This window comes from Rosa rugosa, chromosome 3, assembly GCF_958449725.1.
Source record: "Rosa rugosa chromosome 3, drRosRugo1.1, whole genome shotgun sequence".
NCBI lineage: Eukaryota > Viridiplantae > Streptophyta > Magnoliopsida > Rosales > Rosaceae > Rosa > Rosa rugosa.
Genome location: NC_084822.1, coordinates 18275854 through 18294384, shown reverse-complemented (window position 1 = coordinate 18294384; position 18531 = coordinate 18275854). Strand labels below are relative to the sequence as shown.

General features: G+C 37.6%; 2 protein-coding genes across 10 annotated transcripts; one reads left to right on the top strand and one right to left on the bottom strand.

The window, feature by feature from the left end:
* Positions 1-4579: 4579 nt before the first annotated feature.
* Positions 4580-13696, top strand: LOC133735191 (uncharacterized). 9 transcript variants are annotated; one of them, XM_062162598.1, is made up of 10 exons: positions 4581-4860; positions 4983-5096; positions 5430-5539; positions 5627-5678; positions 5753-6745; positions 7354-9339; positions 9615-10732; positions 11524-11655; positions 12456-12845; positions 13177-13696. In XM_062162598.1, exons 3-6 carry the CDS (start codon positions 5436-5438, stop codon positions 7561-7563), a joined length of 1359 nt encoding a protein of 452 aa, XP_062018582.1. In that variant the 5' UTR covers positions 4581-4860; positions 4983-5096; positions 5430-5435; the 3' UTR covers positions 7564-9339; positions 9615-10732; positions 11524-11655; positions 12456-12845; positions 13177-13696. The 9 variants fall into 9 exon arrangements, with proteins under 9 accessions (XP_062018585.1, XP_062018582.1, XP_062018581.1 ...); XM_062162601.1 differs by having other exon boundaries at positions 4580-4860; positions 5627-5666; positions 12456-13696; XM_062162597.1 differs by having other exon boundaries at positions 9698-10732; positions 12456-13696.
* On the bottom strand, positions 13617-17738 carry LOC133735190 (purple acid phosphatase-like). Its single transcript, XM_062162595.1, has 8 exons — positions 17227-17738; positions 16685-16882; positions 16392-16503; positions 15906-16135; positions 15213-15351; positions 14434-14654; positions 14003-14124; positions 13617-13914 (listed from the first exon to the last, which is right to left on the bottom strand). The coding sequence occupies exons 1-8, from the start codon at positions 17428-17430 to the stop codon at positions 13716-13718; spliced, it is 1425 nt and encodes a 474-aa protein (XP_062018579.1). The 5' UTR covers positions 17431-17738; the 3' UTR covers positions 13617-13715.
* Between the last annotated feature and the right edge of the window lie 793 nt (positions 17739-18531).

Below are 18531 nucleotides of genomic sequence, written 5' to 3'. Positions count from 1 at the left end.
ATCTTGTTGCCTTCCCGTCTCACAAAATGGCTACTACAAATAGATAAAGACTGAACTAAACTTTTAACTTCGTCAATAATATGGCCCTCTAAACTGAGATCCTCCGAACTATCTTGCAAGGCATTTATAATGGAGAGAGCATCACCTTCAATTTCAATATTTGAGAAACCAACATGGGCTGCAAACCTTAAACCATGCAATATTGCCAAAGCTTCCACCGACCTAGGTGGCAGATTACCCACCTGTGGAACTGCCATTGCTCCCTTCAAGCCTCCAGTGTAATCTTCAATTTCAAACTTTTAATCTTGTAATGCCATTGTTCAATATATATTTATTTAGTATTCAGATTAAAAAGAGAGTTTCAAAGATAGTGTGGAATTAATATGTTAATCATAATGTCGCACCTTTTTTTTTTTTTTTTAACAAACCCAATTCTCTAGTCGAAACTTAGGGTTTAAAGATCAAACGGCAGCGACGGTCGGCCGAGTCTAGAGACGTCGAACGTCGAGCTCTCCTATTCTCTTCGAAGGATCGTCCTTCTCTTCGATTGGAGCCTAGTTGCAGTCGAGGGCAGGAGGCTGTTGGTTCGAGGTGTGGCTACAGCGTTTCGGATCATGTCGAGAGGTTGCGATAGAGGTTGAGCGGAGGTGATCTGAGGGATTGATTAGATTTGGAGAGGCATCGTAGGAGTCGGTCCTTTGAGGGGTCTTCGGCGCTTGATAGCAGAGGGTTCTCGGCGGTTGATGTTGTGGAAAGGAAGCCCGCCAGAAATCATGCCGGCGGTGGAGATGGAGTGGTAGAGGAGACTATGGGCTTTTGCTAGTTTTGCTTTGACTTGGGCCTGGGCCCGTGGGCTTGGCCTTAAGTTTGGGCTGTTTGGGCCTGCTCATTGGGCTGTCAAGGAGGATGTCTTGCCACCTTCACTTATCACTTAGTGGTGAAGGTGGGTCTGGCCTAAGAGGTGGACTTTCTTGGGCAGTTGGGTCGATATGTGGTCCATGACCAATCACTTTTGGATCAAGACTGCTACGGGAGTTGGTAATTTCTAGAATAAGATTGGTGCTTTTCAATTGCTGCATATAAACAAGGAGTTGCTCCTATTTGTTTGCTAGGAAGTGGCTTTCTGTTGGTATCACAATTGCGCGCCTGGCCAATAGGTCTAGTCAATGATTTTGCCTTAGAAGACACAGAGTTGGTCTTTGTACTATAAGCTCGCTACTATAGCGAGCTCAAAACAGACTTGTATTGAGCTTGCTTAATTGTGAGCGTCCCAGAGACTGTATTAGTTTGCATTAGCTTAGATAAGTTATCAAGGCTTCGTCGGGATTCTTATGTAAGTGTTTTGTAGACTTTAGCTTTTTGGCTATTGATCTAATGCTATCAATTCCTTCTTCAATATATATATATATGTGTGTGTGTGTGTGTGTGTGTGTGTTAATCATAATTTTTCTAGTTTGTGTACTCACGTATGCATTCACTATTGCATATCTTGGCTACATACACAACGCCAAAATGGTAATTGCCAAATGTAAATATCAACACATAGCATTCACTATGATTTATATTTTTCCTCCTACCTTACATGCATGCTCCTTTATCTCTTTTGATTGAGGTTATATTTATGAAGGTCTTTTTTTTTTAGGGGAACAGAATCAGGTTCATTAATAAAATGACCTTTACAAGGTCAAGCTAGAGGAATTCGAAAATTCCTCATATTACAACTCGGTGCACATATCAAACTGCATAAAGCAGAGCTACCAAAAGTAAACAAAACAAAATAAGAAGTAAAAAACAAAATGTAAAAAAACTCCTACACCTAACCAACCCTAAAACAGAGCCACTTACTTAACAAGCTTTGACGCCTAAGACCATCTTAGTGTACATCGCCACTCATCAACCAGCAAACAGCTACAATTGAGGGAAGATCAAGGTGAGGGTATTTATTGAAAGCAGGAAAAAGGCTAAGCAGCCTCCCAACAGTCCATACCAGGCCCAAACCAAAAGGGAAGAAAGGATGACAGATAAGCCAATAGTCCCAAAAGGGCCCATTAACCCACAACTCTAAACCCAGCCCAAAAACCTAGGGTTTCCAGGCGAGAACCTGGATAACAGATCAGATCAAAAACTGGTGCCCCCAAGTCTGGACAAATTCTGTCACCGGCGTCAAATTGGCCGCCTTCGATCGAAGCAGATGCAACAACCTTACTTCACCCTTTGGATCAAAGTAAAACGCACTGCTGGAACAACGCCTATCCTTCACTGGTCTGGTGGCTGGCCTCTGTCCTCCGCCATCTTCTAAAACTAAAGAGAAACCTTGAGCCCCGACCTGGAAATCAGAAGTTCAAGGCCCTCCAGTTAGAGTCACCGCCGCTCTGACCCACAACCAAGCCCAAAACAAAGCAAATCAATCCACCGCCGCCGAGCAACACTCCCGCGCCGTCGTAGGAAACAAAGGCTGGATCGAAACCCACGACCATGATCTGAGAAGCCACTAGACGAAACCTCTAGCCGCAAAACACGATCGAAGCCGAGAAAACTCTCTGCGTCGCCGCCTTCCCCCAAGGGAAAAGCGCCCCCGCCAGACGAACCCTAGGTTTCAGAATTTACGAAGATCTCTTTAATGAACATCTCGTCAATAAATGTTATGCCCACTCCCTTACTTGATTGATCTATGCCTTAATTCCGTCTGTTTGGTCAAGTGTTACAAATATATTTTACTGATGTATTATGCTTCTGTTCACTAATCTATGCATTTTTAATCAACTTTTGTTCATAATGTAGGAAGAATGAGCATTGGAGGAAAAATGAGAAGGAAAAAATTGTGGAGTGTTTATCCACATCTAATAGTCAACAAGGTCACTAGTTTGGATCATTTCTTGGTCAGTAGGCATGGTACAACAAAATTATTAAGGGTTTGTTGTCCATTTACCCCATTTCTAAGGATTTTTTTACCACTTACCCCATTAAGTTTTTTTAATTCCCTCTTACCCAAAACATTCTAAGGAGGTATTCCCTAATACCCCATTAAGGTTTTTTTTTTTTAATACCATTTTACATTTTTACCCTTACCCCTTTGTTACTTAGAGAGAGAGAGAAAAAAAATGGAAGAGAGAGAAACCATATGAGACTTCGCCGGAGCTGGTCACCGGCCATCGGCCACCTGATTTTTTTGAAAATCTCGCCGGAGATCCCCAAAGAGGTCGTCAGAAAGGTTTATTGCCCCAATAGACGTCTATTGCCCTCAATAGTCTATTACCCCCCTAATAGACGTCTATTGGGTCTATTGCCCCCCAATAGAGGGTCAATAAACCTCTATTGCCCCCCAATAGATGTCTATTGCCCTCCAATAGAACTTTTGGTAGCCGGAATGAGAACTAATTTTCCTAAAATTAGACAAATAAAACTTTGATTAAAGAAAAAAACGAAGAGATTATATCAATTTTAAAGCGTATATTGCCCTCCAATAAACGCCTATTGCCCCCCAATAGACATTCAAAACTTTTTTTTTTCCTTTCCTTCTGCCCCATTACTTTAAAAAAAAAAAACCTGGCTTTATGAAGAATCCAACACTTGAATCACACAACATACATTAAGACTAGACTAATGACTAATCTTCAAAGCTGATTCAGAATCCATGGAAACCAATCTTCTTCTTGGAGCATTTGAAGTTTAGATTGAGATTTGGTGGCCCGAGAAGGTTCGAATCGACGGTATATCTCGTTGGGGCTGAGCTCGCGTTCGAGACTGCAATCGGAATTCTCGAGTAGAATCCGGTGATATCGGACTCAGTCATCGGCGCTCCTGCGTTCTCGAAGGCATCGAAGATTTTCCGGTCGCGGTTGAGGATGAGTAGTGATATGACCGGAACTTCGTGAGTCTCATCGCCTTCACCGACGAAGAGGATGCTCTGATCGACGTGCTGAATCTTCAGGCCATTGAACTCGGCCAACGACAGAATGTCTGGACAGAACTACTGGCTCGTGGAGCTTCGGATATGGATCCGAATATGGAGACGCAGATCAAAGAGACGAGGAGAAATGGATCCAAATATGGAGACGCAGGAGAAAGCTCTGATCTTATGTTGTGTAGTCTCCATCGAGTCGCTTCGCCGCCTATGACGCTAGCTGCGAAGAAAGCTCTAAGCTCTAATGGCGGCCTGTGCCTGGGCGGGCCAGGCGCTGGTGACAACGCCGTGGTGGGCGGCCCGGGTCTGGTAGTAGGTGCAGTTGGCGTCGGGGCTTTGCAGGGCGGGGGGAGAGAGAGAGAGAGATTGTAATTCTTTAATTAGTTTGAGGGCAAAATTGTCATTTGTTAAGTGGGAACAAAAATCTGTTGTTGGGGTAAGTAAGATAATTTTTTCTTATTTTGGTGCTTTAAGTAAAGGACCCAATTATTAATCATTAATCATTAATCATTAATCATGAAACGTTTCTATCTTCTGCCTTCACCTTTTGTAATTACTTATTCTGGATAGATATTATAAAAAACTTGAAGAGAAAGGCACATGGAATGTTCAAAACCGTCGATGTCCAAATGTCATATCCAACGGTGAGAAAGAAGAAAAAGGTGAATAACCCAAGAAAATAAAGGACCTCACTCTCTATTTCGGTTTGGCTTCTCATCAAAGTTTGCTTCCATCTCTTTCTCTCTTGGTGAATTCAATTTTTCATTTCGATTCAGTAAAACTGTGCTACTGTTTGAGATTGCAGTGTAGAAAACTGGGTTCTAGTTCAACTGTTGAAAACAAGTACAGAGCTTTTGACGACATGGTGTTTTTGGATTGATGAAGCAGAGTTTGGTTAGAAATGGCTGGACTGATCGGTGACGGCAACGGGTGCTAGAAGATGAACAAACAGAACGGTAATGCAGCAACAATTTTTTTTATTTTTTATTGCAATTTTTCATTTATTTATTTTTAATTTTATTTGAAGTTTGGAGTTGACAGTGCTAATGTGTTGCGCTGGTGTTCATTTGAGGGACAGATGTCAAAGAATTAACCAGGGGACAGAAGAGGGACAGAGGAAAAGGGGACACTGGAATTGTACACACTCTGCTTGTCATGCTCTGCTCTCAATCACAGTAGAGGAGCATTGGAGGTGAGCTTCCTATCTTCCCTCTATTGGCTTCAATGTACTGTCATGATTATTTGGTCGGTTGAGCTTAAGGATTTGTATGTATTCCTCTCTTTAGAAACACCATATTTAAGGTTTAGCTTCATGTAAGCTTTGTTTTCTTTGGGGTATTCTGCATATAGTAACATGGTGCATAGTGTATATAGCTTGATATAGGTAGTGGGAGGGGGTCAGTTTGAGTATGAGAATGGACCTCATACAGTGCGAGAGATCTTACTTCCTATGTAGATACAGATGCATAGTATACTTTTGTAGCTTGAGATTCATCATCAATGAATATAAACAATTGTTTTGAAGGTTGACATGGATGGGTTGATGAATATCGGTGGCCTCGAGGACAGAGGAAAAAGACCTAGGAAGTACATTGAGAAGAAACAACCTGGCAAACTCAGTTTTTTTAATTTTTTGTAAGTTGTCAATCAAATTGATTATTTCCTTTGTAGTTTCAAGCTTATAAATTATGAGAGGTTGAAATGTTGGAATGTTTGATTCAGTACAATTAAATCTCAAGAGATGAAGGAGAAAAACATTAAGGTGGATGTTATGGTGAGCTTCTTTTCTAATATGTTTCAGCAATTTTCTAAGGCCTTATATCTTGAACAATTCCATATGCTTGTCAGGTTAGGAGACAGCTGGCTAATGCATGGAGGTCTATGAAACCTGAAGAGAAGGCAAAGTATGCTGCGTCATATCCATGTGTTAAAGTTGGTTGTAGGGAATTCAGACATGATTTTTGTGGATTGAAACCTATAATCACCCAATGTCGTCCAGATGTTTTTAAAGATGTCATTTCAACATTTTCTGATGAAAGAAAAGCTGCAGTAGAAGAAATGGGTTTTGGGTTAGTATTGCAGCTTCGCTGTGACCAATTGCAGTGCACCTTGTGCGGTTGGTTGGTTGATAGATTTGATCCTGATGCATCTTCAATTGAGGTACATGGTAAGACATTCAAGCTTAAACCATCTGACTTTGAGAATATAATGGGGGTCAAAGATGGAGGACATGATGTTGAGCTAAGTGACTCAGAGGATAACAACATACACGGACTAAAGATTATCCGTTGTGGAAAAGATAGAAGTCAAATAAGTATGAGAGAAATAGCTAAGAGGTTGAGACAGACAAATATCGTCGATGACACCTTTAGAGTTGGGTTCGTGTTATTTTTGCTGGGCACCTTGCTTTGTCCTTCTTCAATTATATTGGCTTCAAAGTACCTGCAACCATTAAGGGAAACCAGTGATATAAAATTCAAAAATTGGGCGACATTCTCATTCAAATATCTAGTTGAAGGTGTTAGTTCCTTTAAGAATAGAAAACGATCCTGTGTGATCAATGGATGTGTACTATTCTTGCAGCTCTTTTATTTTGATCTCATTGTTCATGGAAGAACCTTTGTAAATAAGTCGTTAGCACCCATTGTTGCATGGGGAGATAAGGAGGCAAATGAATTAATTAAGTGGATCAGGACTCACAAAGGGGGTTTTGAAAGTGTGGACATTACTGTTGTTTCTGACCGTACAGCCTTGATCAGCAAGGAAGATGAGGTGGCCCTGAAGAATGGTCTTGGGAGTGTACACATAAAGGTTACTGCAAATGAACGGATGCAGCGAAAGGTACTATACCTGTTTCAATTTCTGCTATTTTTTGCACTCACTGTGTGATTTTCATATTCAGATAATCATTGGGAAACTTAAAGTAATGACTTATATAGACTGCATTTTGAGGAATATATGACTAGTTCTTTGCATAGAACATTTTCAATTGGCATTCTAGATGTGTTGATGGGTGTTCTTTTTGCTTCCCTGAAGTTTCTCTCTGTAGGTTTTTCAGCTAGAAGTACTGTACTTTCTTTCTGTTGTGCTGTTGTGAAGGTTCTCAATTTATCATTGCCTCTTTCTTGGCTCTTCTTAATTAGAATGACTGTAACTATCTATATTGGATTGTTTAGGAAATTAGGATTGGTCCTGCCTACAAGTATCATATGATTTTGTGAATTAGAATATCTGTTTGTTCAACAATTGCACCAAGCTGTTTCAATTATAAAGCGTTGCAACTTATCCATTTAATCATGTTATTCCTTTGAATCCTGTGAAATGACTTCTTGATATTTCATGTTATTCCCTTGCTGTTTATATCTTAGTAGTTGTTCTATTGTATGAACTGGACTTCTTGCTAATTCATGTCCTAACTATTTGACATTCTATTTGGTTATGCCATGTAGACAAATGATGAAATGAAAGTGGCTGAATTGGAAGCTAAACTTGACAGTGAGATGAGCAAAATTGAAGGCCTTACTTACTGGCAAGTCTTTCAAGCTACTAACATTTTGGCTACCAGATTTGACCTGCTGAGCGCGTTTCTTCCCATGTCCCAGGAAAGGAAGAAGGATTATGTTTTATATCTCTTAGAGCATGGCACCCATGGCTTGTGAGTGATATACCATTATGGTTTTCACCTTTTGTTGTGGATACATCCATAGTAATTGAGCACTTTTTGTAGTAACCATGCTTAAAAGGGAGTGTTATACGTGCATCTTTATACTTGAGTATTGGTGGGAGAACTACAGATATGTCTGCATCTAAAGGTGTTGGTTCTATGAAATAGATTATCAGGTTTTGAAGCATATAATTGTGGGTTCATTGAAACATGTTTCTATATATACTTGTGAATTAAGATAAAAGTAATTGGAATGAGAGTGAGTTAATGATATTTGTAGTCGGTATTAAACTGAAGGCCTGAGATGTTTTGGGAATTTTAGTTGAATGCAAAGATTAATTGAAGCATTAATGAACTTATATTAACCCATTTGTTCAAATGTTTATAGAAGTCCACCTCCTACCATTTTGTTGTCTTTTTTGAAACCAATCTCCAAGCTTTGATTCAAAACCAAGTTGATTCAAAACCAAGCAATTTCAATCCCAGCTTTGGTTACTTGATATTATAATCATCAGACTGAAGTACCCAAATTCACCGTCGCATAAGATGTTGTCAAACAATGCCAGACCTTGCTTGCTTAATGGCTTTGATGCCAAGGGGCTCCATATAATGCCTGACTTACATTTTTAGGAGCATTGCTTGTTGCTTTTCACTGTGAACCCTACAAATGAGGCAATAACGAAGAGGGCTTTTGGTATTCTGGTGGTTTAAGCATCACAGTGAAGCAAAGAACATTGATTTCTCAAAGGGTTGAGGTATGTCAGATATTTGAGTTGTTCTGCAAGCTTGATAACTAGTCTGGGAATCTTAGAACATGGTCTCAGTTTAAAGCAGGGACTTCCAGTTCCAGAGAGAAATTGGATCACTGAAAAAGTTCACAGAGTTGGGAAAACCCTAAGGGAATTGCTTGCAGTTAAAAAAGAAAAAGTCAACTTCTTGGTAACATTTTCATAACAGAAATGCAATCATTATAGTTCTTTTCTTGATTAGTAGTTATACCAATTGTCCATCACAAATGAGAAAAGTGTAATAAGAGAAAGCAAAAGATATGCCATTCTTGTGGCCAGTAGGATTCTTATCAATTATAATTTGGACTTTATAGTTGATTTGGCTCATAAAATATAATAAAATATGGATTTTTCTGGCACTCTCATTCCCTTAGTATCATACAGTACTGTTTTCAAGTACATGGATTTAGTTGTGATTGAACAAAAAAAAGGTACATGGATTTAGTATTGATTTTGGTACTTTATTATATGAGTACTGTATGTTTGTTGATCTATTCTTACATGCAATCTATAAATCAATCTTTCATCTATAAAGTAAAATTTGTTGTCTGGTGTGATACGAAATTTTGGCTAATTTCTGTTACATATGTGTTAATATTATGAATATTAAGAATTTCATGAAAATTAAAAAAAAATTTCGGAAAATTTCTGACAGAAATTATATAACATATGAATTTTATTTCGGTATTTCAATATTATGGAAACAATTTTCAAGAAATTTCAATCATCAGACATATAAACCGACTCCTTAAAAAGGTAGCCAACAATCATGGTAAACTAGCTCATACGCGGTACAAACTGGTCTACCATTTCAAACTGAGAGAAACACAGAAAACGTAATCAAATCCCAAGAAATAGAAACTATAGAAAACCAAATATCTAGTTTGTTTCTCCTCCTCCTCTTCTTCTTCTTCTTCTTCGTAAGCTGCACTCTCCAATCTTGGAAACTCGATACGCAGCGCGCAGATCACAAATATTTGGAGGTATGTTTCATCTCTTCCTTACTTTGCATTATACACTCTTTTAGTTTCCTAGGGTTCTAATGAAAGCCCAGATGTTTATTTAGCTTCAGGCCTAAGGACATGCAATCCCTCTCTGTATGAGAAACTCAGAAACACCATCAAGTAGATGAAACACCCATTAGTTTTGGTCTTTAATATGCCTATTTACATACATTGGTTTTGGTTAGAAATAACTCTTTTACCCATTACTTGTCAATCAAATTGATCAATTACTTTCTATTCTTATGTTACTTTAGGACAAGTGTGAAATACTGGAACTAAATTTGAAGTAATGAAGGAGCAAAACATGCAGTTCTAATGTGTTTGAGCAATTTTTTAGGGGATTACTTGCTGAAATACTGGAAATTTTCATTTATATGCGGTTCAGTTGGGGTAGGAGTTTTATAAGAGGTCTATGAAACCCAACAAGAAGACAAACTATGTTGTTGCAAATCCATCTGTAGTTAGAGTTGGTAGGAACAATGTGGAATATGAGTTTGGTGGGGTAAAACCTAAAATCTTGCGATGCCGTCCAAAACTGTTTAAAGATGTCGTTTCAAGATTTTCCGATGAAAAAAAAGTTGCAGTAGAAGAAATGGGTTTTGGGCTGTTGTTGCAGCTCCAGTGTGAGCACCTGCAGCTTGGTTTGTGTGGTTGGTTGATTGATAGATTTGATCCCAGCAAGTCTTCCATTGAGGTACATGGCAAGAGATTCAATCTTGGTCCGACCGACTTTGAGAACATAATGGGGGTCAAAGATGGAGGACATGATGTTGAAATCCATGGCTCAAAGGCTGACATACAAGAATTAAAGGATATCCACTTTGGCAACAGATATCGAATATGCAATATGAGTGAAATAGCTGAGAAGTTGAAAGAGACGAATAATGTAGATGACACCTTTAGAGTTGGGTTTGTTCTATTTGCATTGGCCACCTTTCTTTGTCCATCTAGTTCAGGTGATTTGACAGCAAAGTATCTGCATCCAGTAAGGGACATCAATGGTATAAAATTCAAAAATTGGGCGACTTTTTCATTCAGTTTTCTTGTTGAAAGCCTCAGTACATTTAAGAAGAAAAATACAACTTCTATCGGTGGGTGTGTACTATTCTTGAAGCTGTTTTACTTTGATCTCGTTGTTCATGGAAGAACGTTTGTAAATAGATCATTGACGCCTATTGTTGCATGGGGGGAAAAGATGGAAACAAAGTTAGTGGAGTGGATCGGACAAAATGGGGGGTTTAATAATTTGGACATTGCTCTTGCTTATGATCGTATTGCCTCAATCCCAATCAGTGCTGATGAAGATGAGGTGGTGGCTGTGAGGAATGATCACACAGAGGTTGCAACAGTTGAACCACAGTCACAACAAAAGGTACTAATAGCACGACTGCACTCAATTAGTAATTTTGTCTTTAGTCTTTCATATGGTTTCTGCTCTCAAGTTTCCTATTCAATTAATTGAGCAAGTGTCATTCATGTTTATATATATAATGTATGTAGAACATATACATATCCTTACAGTGTGCTGAATATCGGAATTGCTATTTTCTAATTTGTTTCCAGTTTTCTACTGTTCTTGTGCATTAAATGTCGTCATAATTTATTGGATATTGTTATGTTGGTTAAATGAGCATGTAATCATTCAAGCACACTTACATCTTAATTTTCGAACACTTTCTCAAATGTCTTCGCATTTTCCTTTTAAGATGTGCTAACCCCATGAATCAGTGATCTCATCTGGAGGGGATATGATGTACTCGACTAGTATTCAACTTACTGTTTGTAATCAGAATGTATTCAGCTTTCTTTTGGTGATAATTATCCTGTGGGTTTAAGTTAATGATAGTATCGGAGTATGCTTTCAGTATCATGCTAGATAATAAGATGTGCGCCTATTCAAATTATTCATAGAATCCTTTTTGGCTTCTCCTGATTAGAAGGAGCTATTATATTGGGTATCTTTAGGCCACTAGGACCGACTGTTGTATATGAAAAGAAACATTTGGTTAACAACTGCAGTAAGCTGTCCTAATTGTAAACAATTAAAATATATCTTTGTTTTTCCTTGGAGTTTGAGTCATGAAGTTCTGATTTTCTTATTTATTCGTAGTGGATACTATGATGTCCTAATTGTCATTATTATTCTTTGGTTATGCCATGTAGACAAATGACATTACTCTTGTTTACAAGCGTAGAGCCTCTGCTAGTTTTGACAACAGTGTGGTGGCCTTAAGGAATGATCTCGCAATGTTACACAAAAAGGTTACCAAATTTAAACGAGCACTACGGCAAAAGGTACTATCCTTGTTTCAGTTTGGTACTATCCTTGTTTCAGTTTGCTGGTTTTTTTTTTTCTTTCTTTCTTTCTTTCTTTTGGCCTTTTCCTGGACGAGAAGCAGAACTCTCATGGAACGTAAAAAACAATTCAAGACAGTACACAAGGAGTCCACCATATAAAATCCATCCAAACACCTGTAAGAAACTCTATTAGAGCAAGACAGCAACAGCAGAAAACAACAATAGAAAGATAAATTATTAAGTCCCTTCAGATTTATTTTTAGTGAAAATTTTGTTGGCTTGTCTTATGTAAACTGAATTATTTGGAATATAGGATGTGTGGCTTTTATGGCTTCCCTGAAGTTTAACTCTATATGGTTTCTGCTATTTTTGGTGTGGAATACACACATATTGTCTTGGCTAGAAGTAAATTACTTTGGTACTAGTGGGTTCTGGAGGTTTGGTTTTCGTTGCCTCTGTTTTTTTTGCTTCTGTTACGTATCTATGAATATGGAATTGGTTATGGAATTAGGATTTATTCATATTATAAAAGTAACATATAACTTTCTTAATAAGAATGTGCATTTTAACAATTGCACCAAGCTGTTATAAACAGTTTCACGTATCTTTGTTCGATCTGTTTTTGTCAATGAACATGTTAATCTAGTTATGTTTTTTTTTCTTCCGGTTGATATTGTGATCATGTAAATACATAGAATCCATGAAATTCTGTTTCGTAGCCATGTTTGAATTCTACCTCTGGCTAATTGACATGCTAATTAATCAACTAATTCATTTTTGTTTGTTATGTGATGTAGACAAATGATGATAAGGCAGCTGAACTGGAAGCTAAACTTGGTAGTGAGATGAGCAAGATTGAAGGCCTTACTTATTGGCAGGTCTTTCAAGCCACTAATATTTTAGCGACCAAATATGATCTGGTAACAATGTTTCTTCCCATGTCTGAGCAAAGCAAAAAGGCATTTGTTCTAAATCTGTTAGAGCATGGCACCCATGGCTTTTGAGTTCATTATGAGCTATATATTTTAGCAACATGACTATTAGTTAGAGTTATGACCTTTACCGGGAGTATGCATCAGCTTCGTGAGCTAAATATTCCTACCACCAATTGGCCAGGGAAAAAAGAAAAAGAAGAACAGACACTTTGCTAAACTCTTGCCATTGATCAAGAGTCGTATTGATTTTTGGTAAGCACTTGGTGCACTTTTAAATTCTCTCACATTGATTGTAATCAGATCATGCTCTTGGTATTGCTTGCATTTGACTCTAACAAGTGCTGGAAATTGACGACTTCGCAACTCTATTTGAAAGACTCAAAATCTCTTTCTTTCCACAGAAAATATATGACCAAATTGATTAAACATCTCCTACTCACAAGCCTCCATATCTAGCTTCTTGCTATTGCTTGTTTCTATCAATTAAATTGCTAGAATCACAGAATATTGACTTGACAAAACATGGTGAGAGAAGTGGACTGAAAGGACTTTGACACCAATGCCATCATACTTGTACTTGCAGCCAACCAGAAGGATTCAAATCTCTAGCCAAGTCATTTGGGACTTGAACGTGTCCTCATAACCATTATTGCTTCGCTTCTGGTAGTGCTGAAGTTTCCAGCCAACTCCTTGTAACCAATGTAACCATGGCTGTGAGCAAACTATGCTTTTCCAGTAATATACAATATGGTAACTTTTAATTCCTTCAAGGTTGATATAAATATAATCTAAGCGATGCAGGGATCTGCAGCGAGCAGGAGAGTTACCATAGTGCGTAAGGAACAACGTGTACATATATAGTTTGACAAATTAAAATGCCCTCGAACTGCTAATTTTTTTTACTTCTGCTGCATATGTGAAGGAGCCTTTTCTCAAATGGAATTTTCCCGCGTTCATATGGGATTTCCTTTTCATTCTCTCATTTTTAGGGTCAAGTCTGTAAACATGCCATCTCGGTCGATGTAGACGAAAAGAGATACTTTTAACACATTCATGAATTGGAATACAAATACAAAAATTTCAATTTTATTCTAGATCAACATGATGTTTTTGTTTGTACCATCATGATTGGGCACTTGTAGAATCATCCACGGGATGGTAGTATCTGTTGAAAAACCACATAGAGTCAGCTTCCACTGCATATCCATCTTGGTTACGGTGCCAACTGTAGTAAGCATGGGTTCTGTTCTTGATGTCAAAAGTGGCATGACCAAAACTGGCCTCTCTATAAGCCGAGTACGCTGGCTGTGGTTCTGTCATACTGCACCACAAAACAAAACAAAATAGATTCATTGCTTCATACACTGAATCAGAAAAAACCAAATGGATCATGCATACTATACACTTACTTGTTAGCTAAGCCTTCAATATTTCCTCCATCACCAATGGTGATGTACACAGGTGCAGATTGATCTTTCACGGGAGAACAAATACCGTTTACAATGTTGTATGCAATGTTGGAAACACGCTCCTGTGGTATATCCAAATCAACTTATCAGACAAGAGAACGTGACTCCTGATCATTAATGAAGAGTGGTGAACGGAAAAGCATATGCAGTTTTTGTTTATAAAGCATTTCAGAAGAGTATTTTTCCTCGAAAGGGTTTCCTGTAATTTGTCAAAAACTAAAATGCTTGATAAATAGGAAGAGTTGGATTTCAAAATATTGCAGAATACCATCTAATTTTAGGAGATACAGGTCCAGTTCTATGCAGATAGCATGCTCCATGCAAAACAACTGTGAAACTAGAAGATTAAAATAAATAAGGAGTGTACTTACAGATCGTTCATAGGCATGGACATGACCAGCAAATACCACGTCAACTTTGTACTTCACAAACCAAGCTTCATACATCACTCTCATGGTCTCTCCTTCCATGTAGTGGTAATTGTAGCTATTGTACCATGGGGAATGCACTAACACAATCAACCATGGGGTCTCAGTCCTGTTAACTTTTGGTAGCTCCTCCTCCAGCCAATTGTACTGAGGAGTGTATTTACCTAAGGATATATGGAAATCATGTGTCAGATGTAATTATTGAAGCAATCAATTTAAATAAGCATACTATATACTATATAGAGGAACTTGCTGCAAGTTACAAGTTGATTGGAAATTTTATGGACACAATAAAGTTCTACTCTGTTTAGCTGACTATTTAAATGATATGATGGTCATCAGGAAATATCGCCGCTAGGATATCACTTTAGCAATCAGTACAAATGTTTAGAAAGAAAAAAAAAAAAAATTAAAACTTCTAACATGTCATTAAGAGAGATGTATGAACAGTGATGTCCAGAACACTAAGTCAAATTCCATGACAACAACAGATTAACAATTTCAGCTTGATGAGGAATCCAAGAGAGAGTATAACAGGGAGTGAAACAGGAGCTGGAGCTGGATTTAACAAATTAAAGTTGTGTTTGCAATTGACAATACAGATAAGGATTTCCAAATTTCATTTTCATGATTAGACATTCAGAAGAGCATTTGCTGCATATTTGCACAAGCCTTGGTGTCAGTCAAGTTACAATAACAAGCTATCTGCTATGTTTCCTTACCATATGCAGAATATGAAGATAAGACTATGATGTGTGAGGAAGCTCTCTTGATTGAGTACCAAAGAGGGGAAGTACTCCCTGATGCCTTATATGGGACATGATACCGGTGAGTGTAAGGCTTATATGGTTTGGTTTCACCCTGCAAAAATATTAACAATAATCTCTTAGAAAACTACTAATTCATAGAAAAAGTTTTCAGGAATTAGAGAGTAAATTCACACAATGAGCACATTCTGGGTTAAACATTAGAACATGGAAGACTAGAGCTGTACATAAAGTTACAAAATTGGAACATAATTGAGAAAGACGCTTATTCTAAGCTCATTGGCTATAATAGGTTATAGTAGAGAACCTCCTATCACTCTTTTGGTTGCTGCATGAGAGGATCATTCTTATAGGTGGGATTCATATTTTAGAGCACACATCATACCTACCAAATGTTGGTTAATCGAAGACAAGTAAGAGGACAATTATCATCTGTAATAATTGTAATATAAGTCCCCAGGCAAACATTATGTTCCCTGTTGGTCATAAAATTGAGGGCTTCAATGACAAAAGCAAGGAAACTATAAATTAGCTGAAGAGGGAACAGGCATTATCATAAAACAAATGATCTTATCTACAACACAATATGATGAATTTGGGTAAGACGATTACTTTACACAGCAATCTAATGTTTTATCAGATGCTTACAATTTCTGGAGCAAAATCAAGTTCATGATTCCCTGCAGTCCATATCCAAGGCTGATAAGCAACACTTCTCTCCACGAATCTTCCCCATGAATCCCATCTGTGATTATCATGATTGGGATAGTTATCCGCATAAGAGAGGTCACCAACAAACAATACTGTTTGTCCTTTCTGTGGATTTAATTCATAATGAGTGAGTGTCTTATTTGAATCAAAGGTCTGGCCAAGATCCCCTGCAAATGATATTCAATGGTAAAAGATATAAAGAATTGTAAATTTACATTGCACATAATCAGCCAATTGAGTAAATGTAGTTCTGAAATAATGGCTGAAAAGCAGACTGCTTTCTATGATATAGCTTGCATTCGAATAATTTGGTTACACATCCTACTTGATGAAATGGAAGAGTCTGATGCAATAACTTTTTAACTACAGAACCACTTAGCTACATCGATTTACAATCTATCCTGTTCCATACAAATTACTTACCTATGAGACCAAATGTGTAAGGGACATCTGGCCCAACCGCTGGTGGAGTTACAAACCAGAACTGCCGCTTTACGTGTCCAATTCCAACCTCATAGTAATATTTGGTATTGTACTGCAAAACAACACAGATGATTCAATCATAAATATAATTTACACACTTGGCCTGCATTTTACCATTTGATCAGCAAATCCCAAAACCCGGTTTCGTGCATCTCATACAGATTCTGGTATTCTACAACACAGGCAATTGAAACAAAAGAACAAGTCAAAACACGAAAGCATATCAAATTTACCTCTAAATTTTTTATTGTTGCATGGTGAATGTAAGGAGAGCTGTAATTGTAGTACTTATAGGTGTAAAATTTTCCCACAGCTGTCTTTTTCTTGCTATTTGCGCTCCAATAAAGCACTTTGCTGGAACCTGGTTCATCCACAGTCACCCATGACACAATCACTGCCTTTCCCAGCTGGTCTCCTTGTGTAATATGAACCTATAATCAAATACAAATATATCACACACCAGAGCAATATTAACCACTAAAAATTCAAAACCACACCTACTAATCCATAAAAAGGCCATATTTTTTCAAAAGAAAAAAAGTATATATAACAATAACATAAAGGTACAATAAAATAATGGGTTAGAATGGTTAAATAATGGGTTAGAATGGTTCAACTTTCACAATAAAAAAAAAAAAACTTCCACAATCAAAAAGAATGTATAAATTAATAAAACAGAAGTAATATCATAACAAGAAAAATCTACCATTGATCGAGTAAAAGCAAGCATCATAATTTAGGCATTGTAAGAGAGAGAGAGAGAGAGAGACTATACTTGTTCTGGAGCATTATAGCCATGAGGGGCTTTGAAGACATCGCTTTCTAGAGGCATATCCACAGTTTTCTCCACTTTCCTGACAAAAGTGCTGGTCTTTCCTCCATTACAAACCAACCCCAAATTCAAAACCAAACCCAAAACCAAAAAAGCAGCTAGCTTTGAAGAGAGTACTGAAGCAGAAGCAAAACCCATTACACCCATTTTTGGTGAGATTGTGCTGAGCACTCTGAAGACTCAATTGGAGGTCAGAGAGGACTAGTCCTTATATACAACTCGAAATAATAATTTGATGGAGATAGTAAATGGTTTTTAATCTGAAAATCCGGGGAATATTCATAGGTGGTATAGGCATCTACCGATTATCATGTCAACGATTTGAATGATATAGCTAATTGGTTTTGCCTCATCAGTTACGGATCCCTCAGATAAATACTTAAAGGAAACAAATTTTGAAATAAGGAGAAAATAAGTGTTTGACTATAGGAGTCTTCAGCGAAATTACTCGTGAAAGGGGCAATGTGTACAGATAAAGATAGGGAGTGAGAGAAACGGCTTTATTTGACTTGGAAAACGAGGAAAACGACCTGAGAATCTAATCTTGGGCATGGTTTCATGGTGAAAAGAATCTTTGCATTATCTATTTATCTTCGCATCGAAATGTACCAATTTTTCATTTCCTACTAGTGTAGTTGTGTACAATTTCTATCAAGCAGCCCAAGATTTCTTCTTGCTTTTTTTTTTTTTTTTTTTTTGGGTCTATTTCACCTTATACCAAGTTTGGTACGAATTGACAATGTTGATGAAAACCAATAAATTTTGAGTGGGATTCTGTAGCGCTCCCATCAACCCCAGAACTGATGGTCGAAGTTCCAGTTCACTAACAGTGGATTGAGTGGAGGATCTTTGCATACACTTTAGCCCTTTTATGGCTTTGACAAAGATAAAGACATGGGACTTTTTCTTTTTCTTTAGTTACGTATCATTCATGGTGTTAGCTACTTGATGGAAAGTCGAAGGAGGGTTTGAATTTTTATTTTTTCTTTATATAAAATCCTCACATGTGATACACATAAAAGATGAAAAAAGATCAAAAATAAAGTTTTATAATGCTATTGAATATTAAAATTCTAAAATCAGAGTGGTCGGATTAGATACTTATTAGATACTTTTTGTTATAAGTTTCACATATGAACTAATGTATCAACTTTCGGCTCCAAATTCGGGACCATAAATTAAGATAAGGGTGAAGAAGAGTTTTTCTATTGGGACGAGAAAATTGACCTCTGATGCTCTTTACACCTC

Excerpts from the sequence above, each read along its gene's own strand:
- LOC133735190 (XM_062162595.1), bottom strand. The coding sequence starts at position 17,430 with ATGGGTGTAATGGGTTTTGCTTCTGCTTCAGTACTCTCTTCAAAGCTA. Across the intron at positions 16,504-16,684 it reads CAACAATAAAAAATTTAGAG|TACAATACCAAATATTACTA; the intron begins GTAAATTTGATA and ends GTTGTTTTGCAG. Across the intron at positions 13,915-14,002 it reads ATTGAAGGCTTAGCTAACAA|TATGACAGAACCACAGCCAG; the intron begins GTAAGTGTATAG and ends TTTGTGGTGCAG.
- LOC133735191 (XM_062162597.1), top strand. The coding sequence starts at position 5,436 with ATGGATGGGTTGATGAATATCGGTGGCCTCGAGGACAGAGGAAAAAGA. Across the intron at positions 5,679-5,752 it reads ACATTAAGGTGGATGTTATG|GTTAGGAGACAGCTGGCTAA; the intron begins GTGAGCTTCTTT and ends TATGCTTGTCAG. Across the intron at positions 6,746-7,353 it reads ATGAACGGATGCAGCGAAAG|ACAAATGATGAAATGAAAGT; the intron begins GTACTATACCTG and ends TATGCCATGTAG.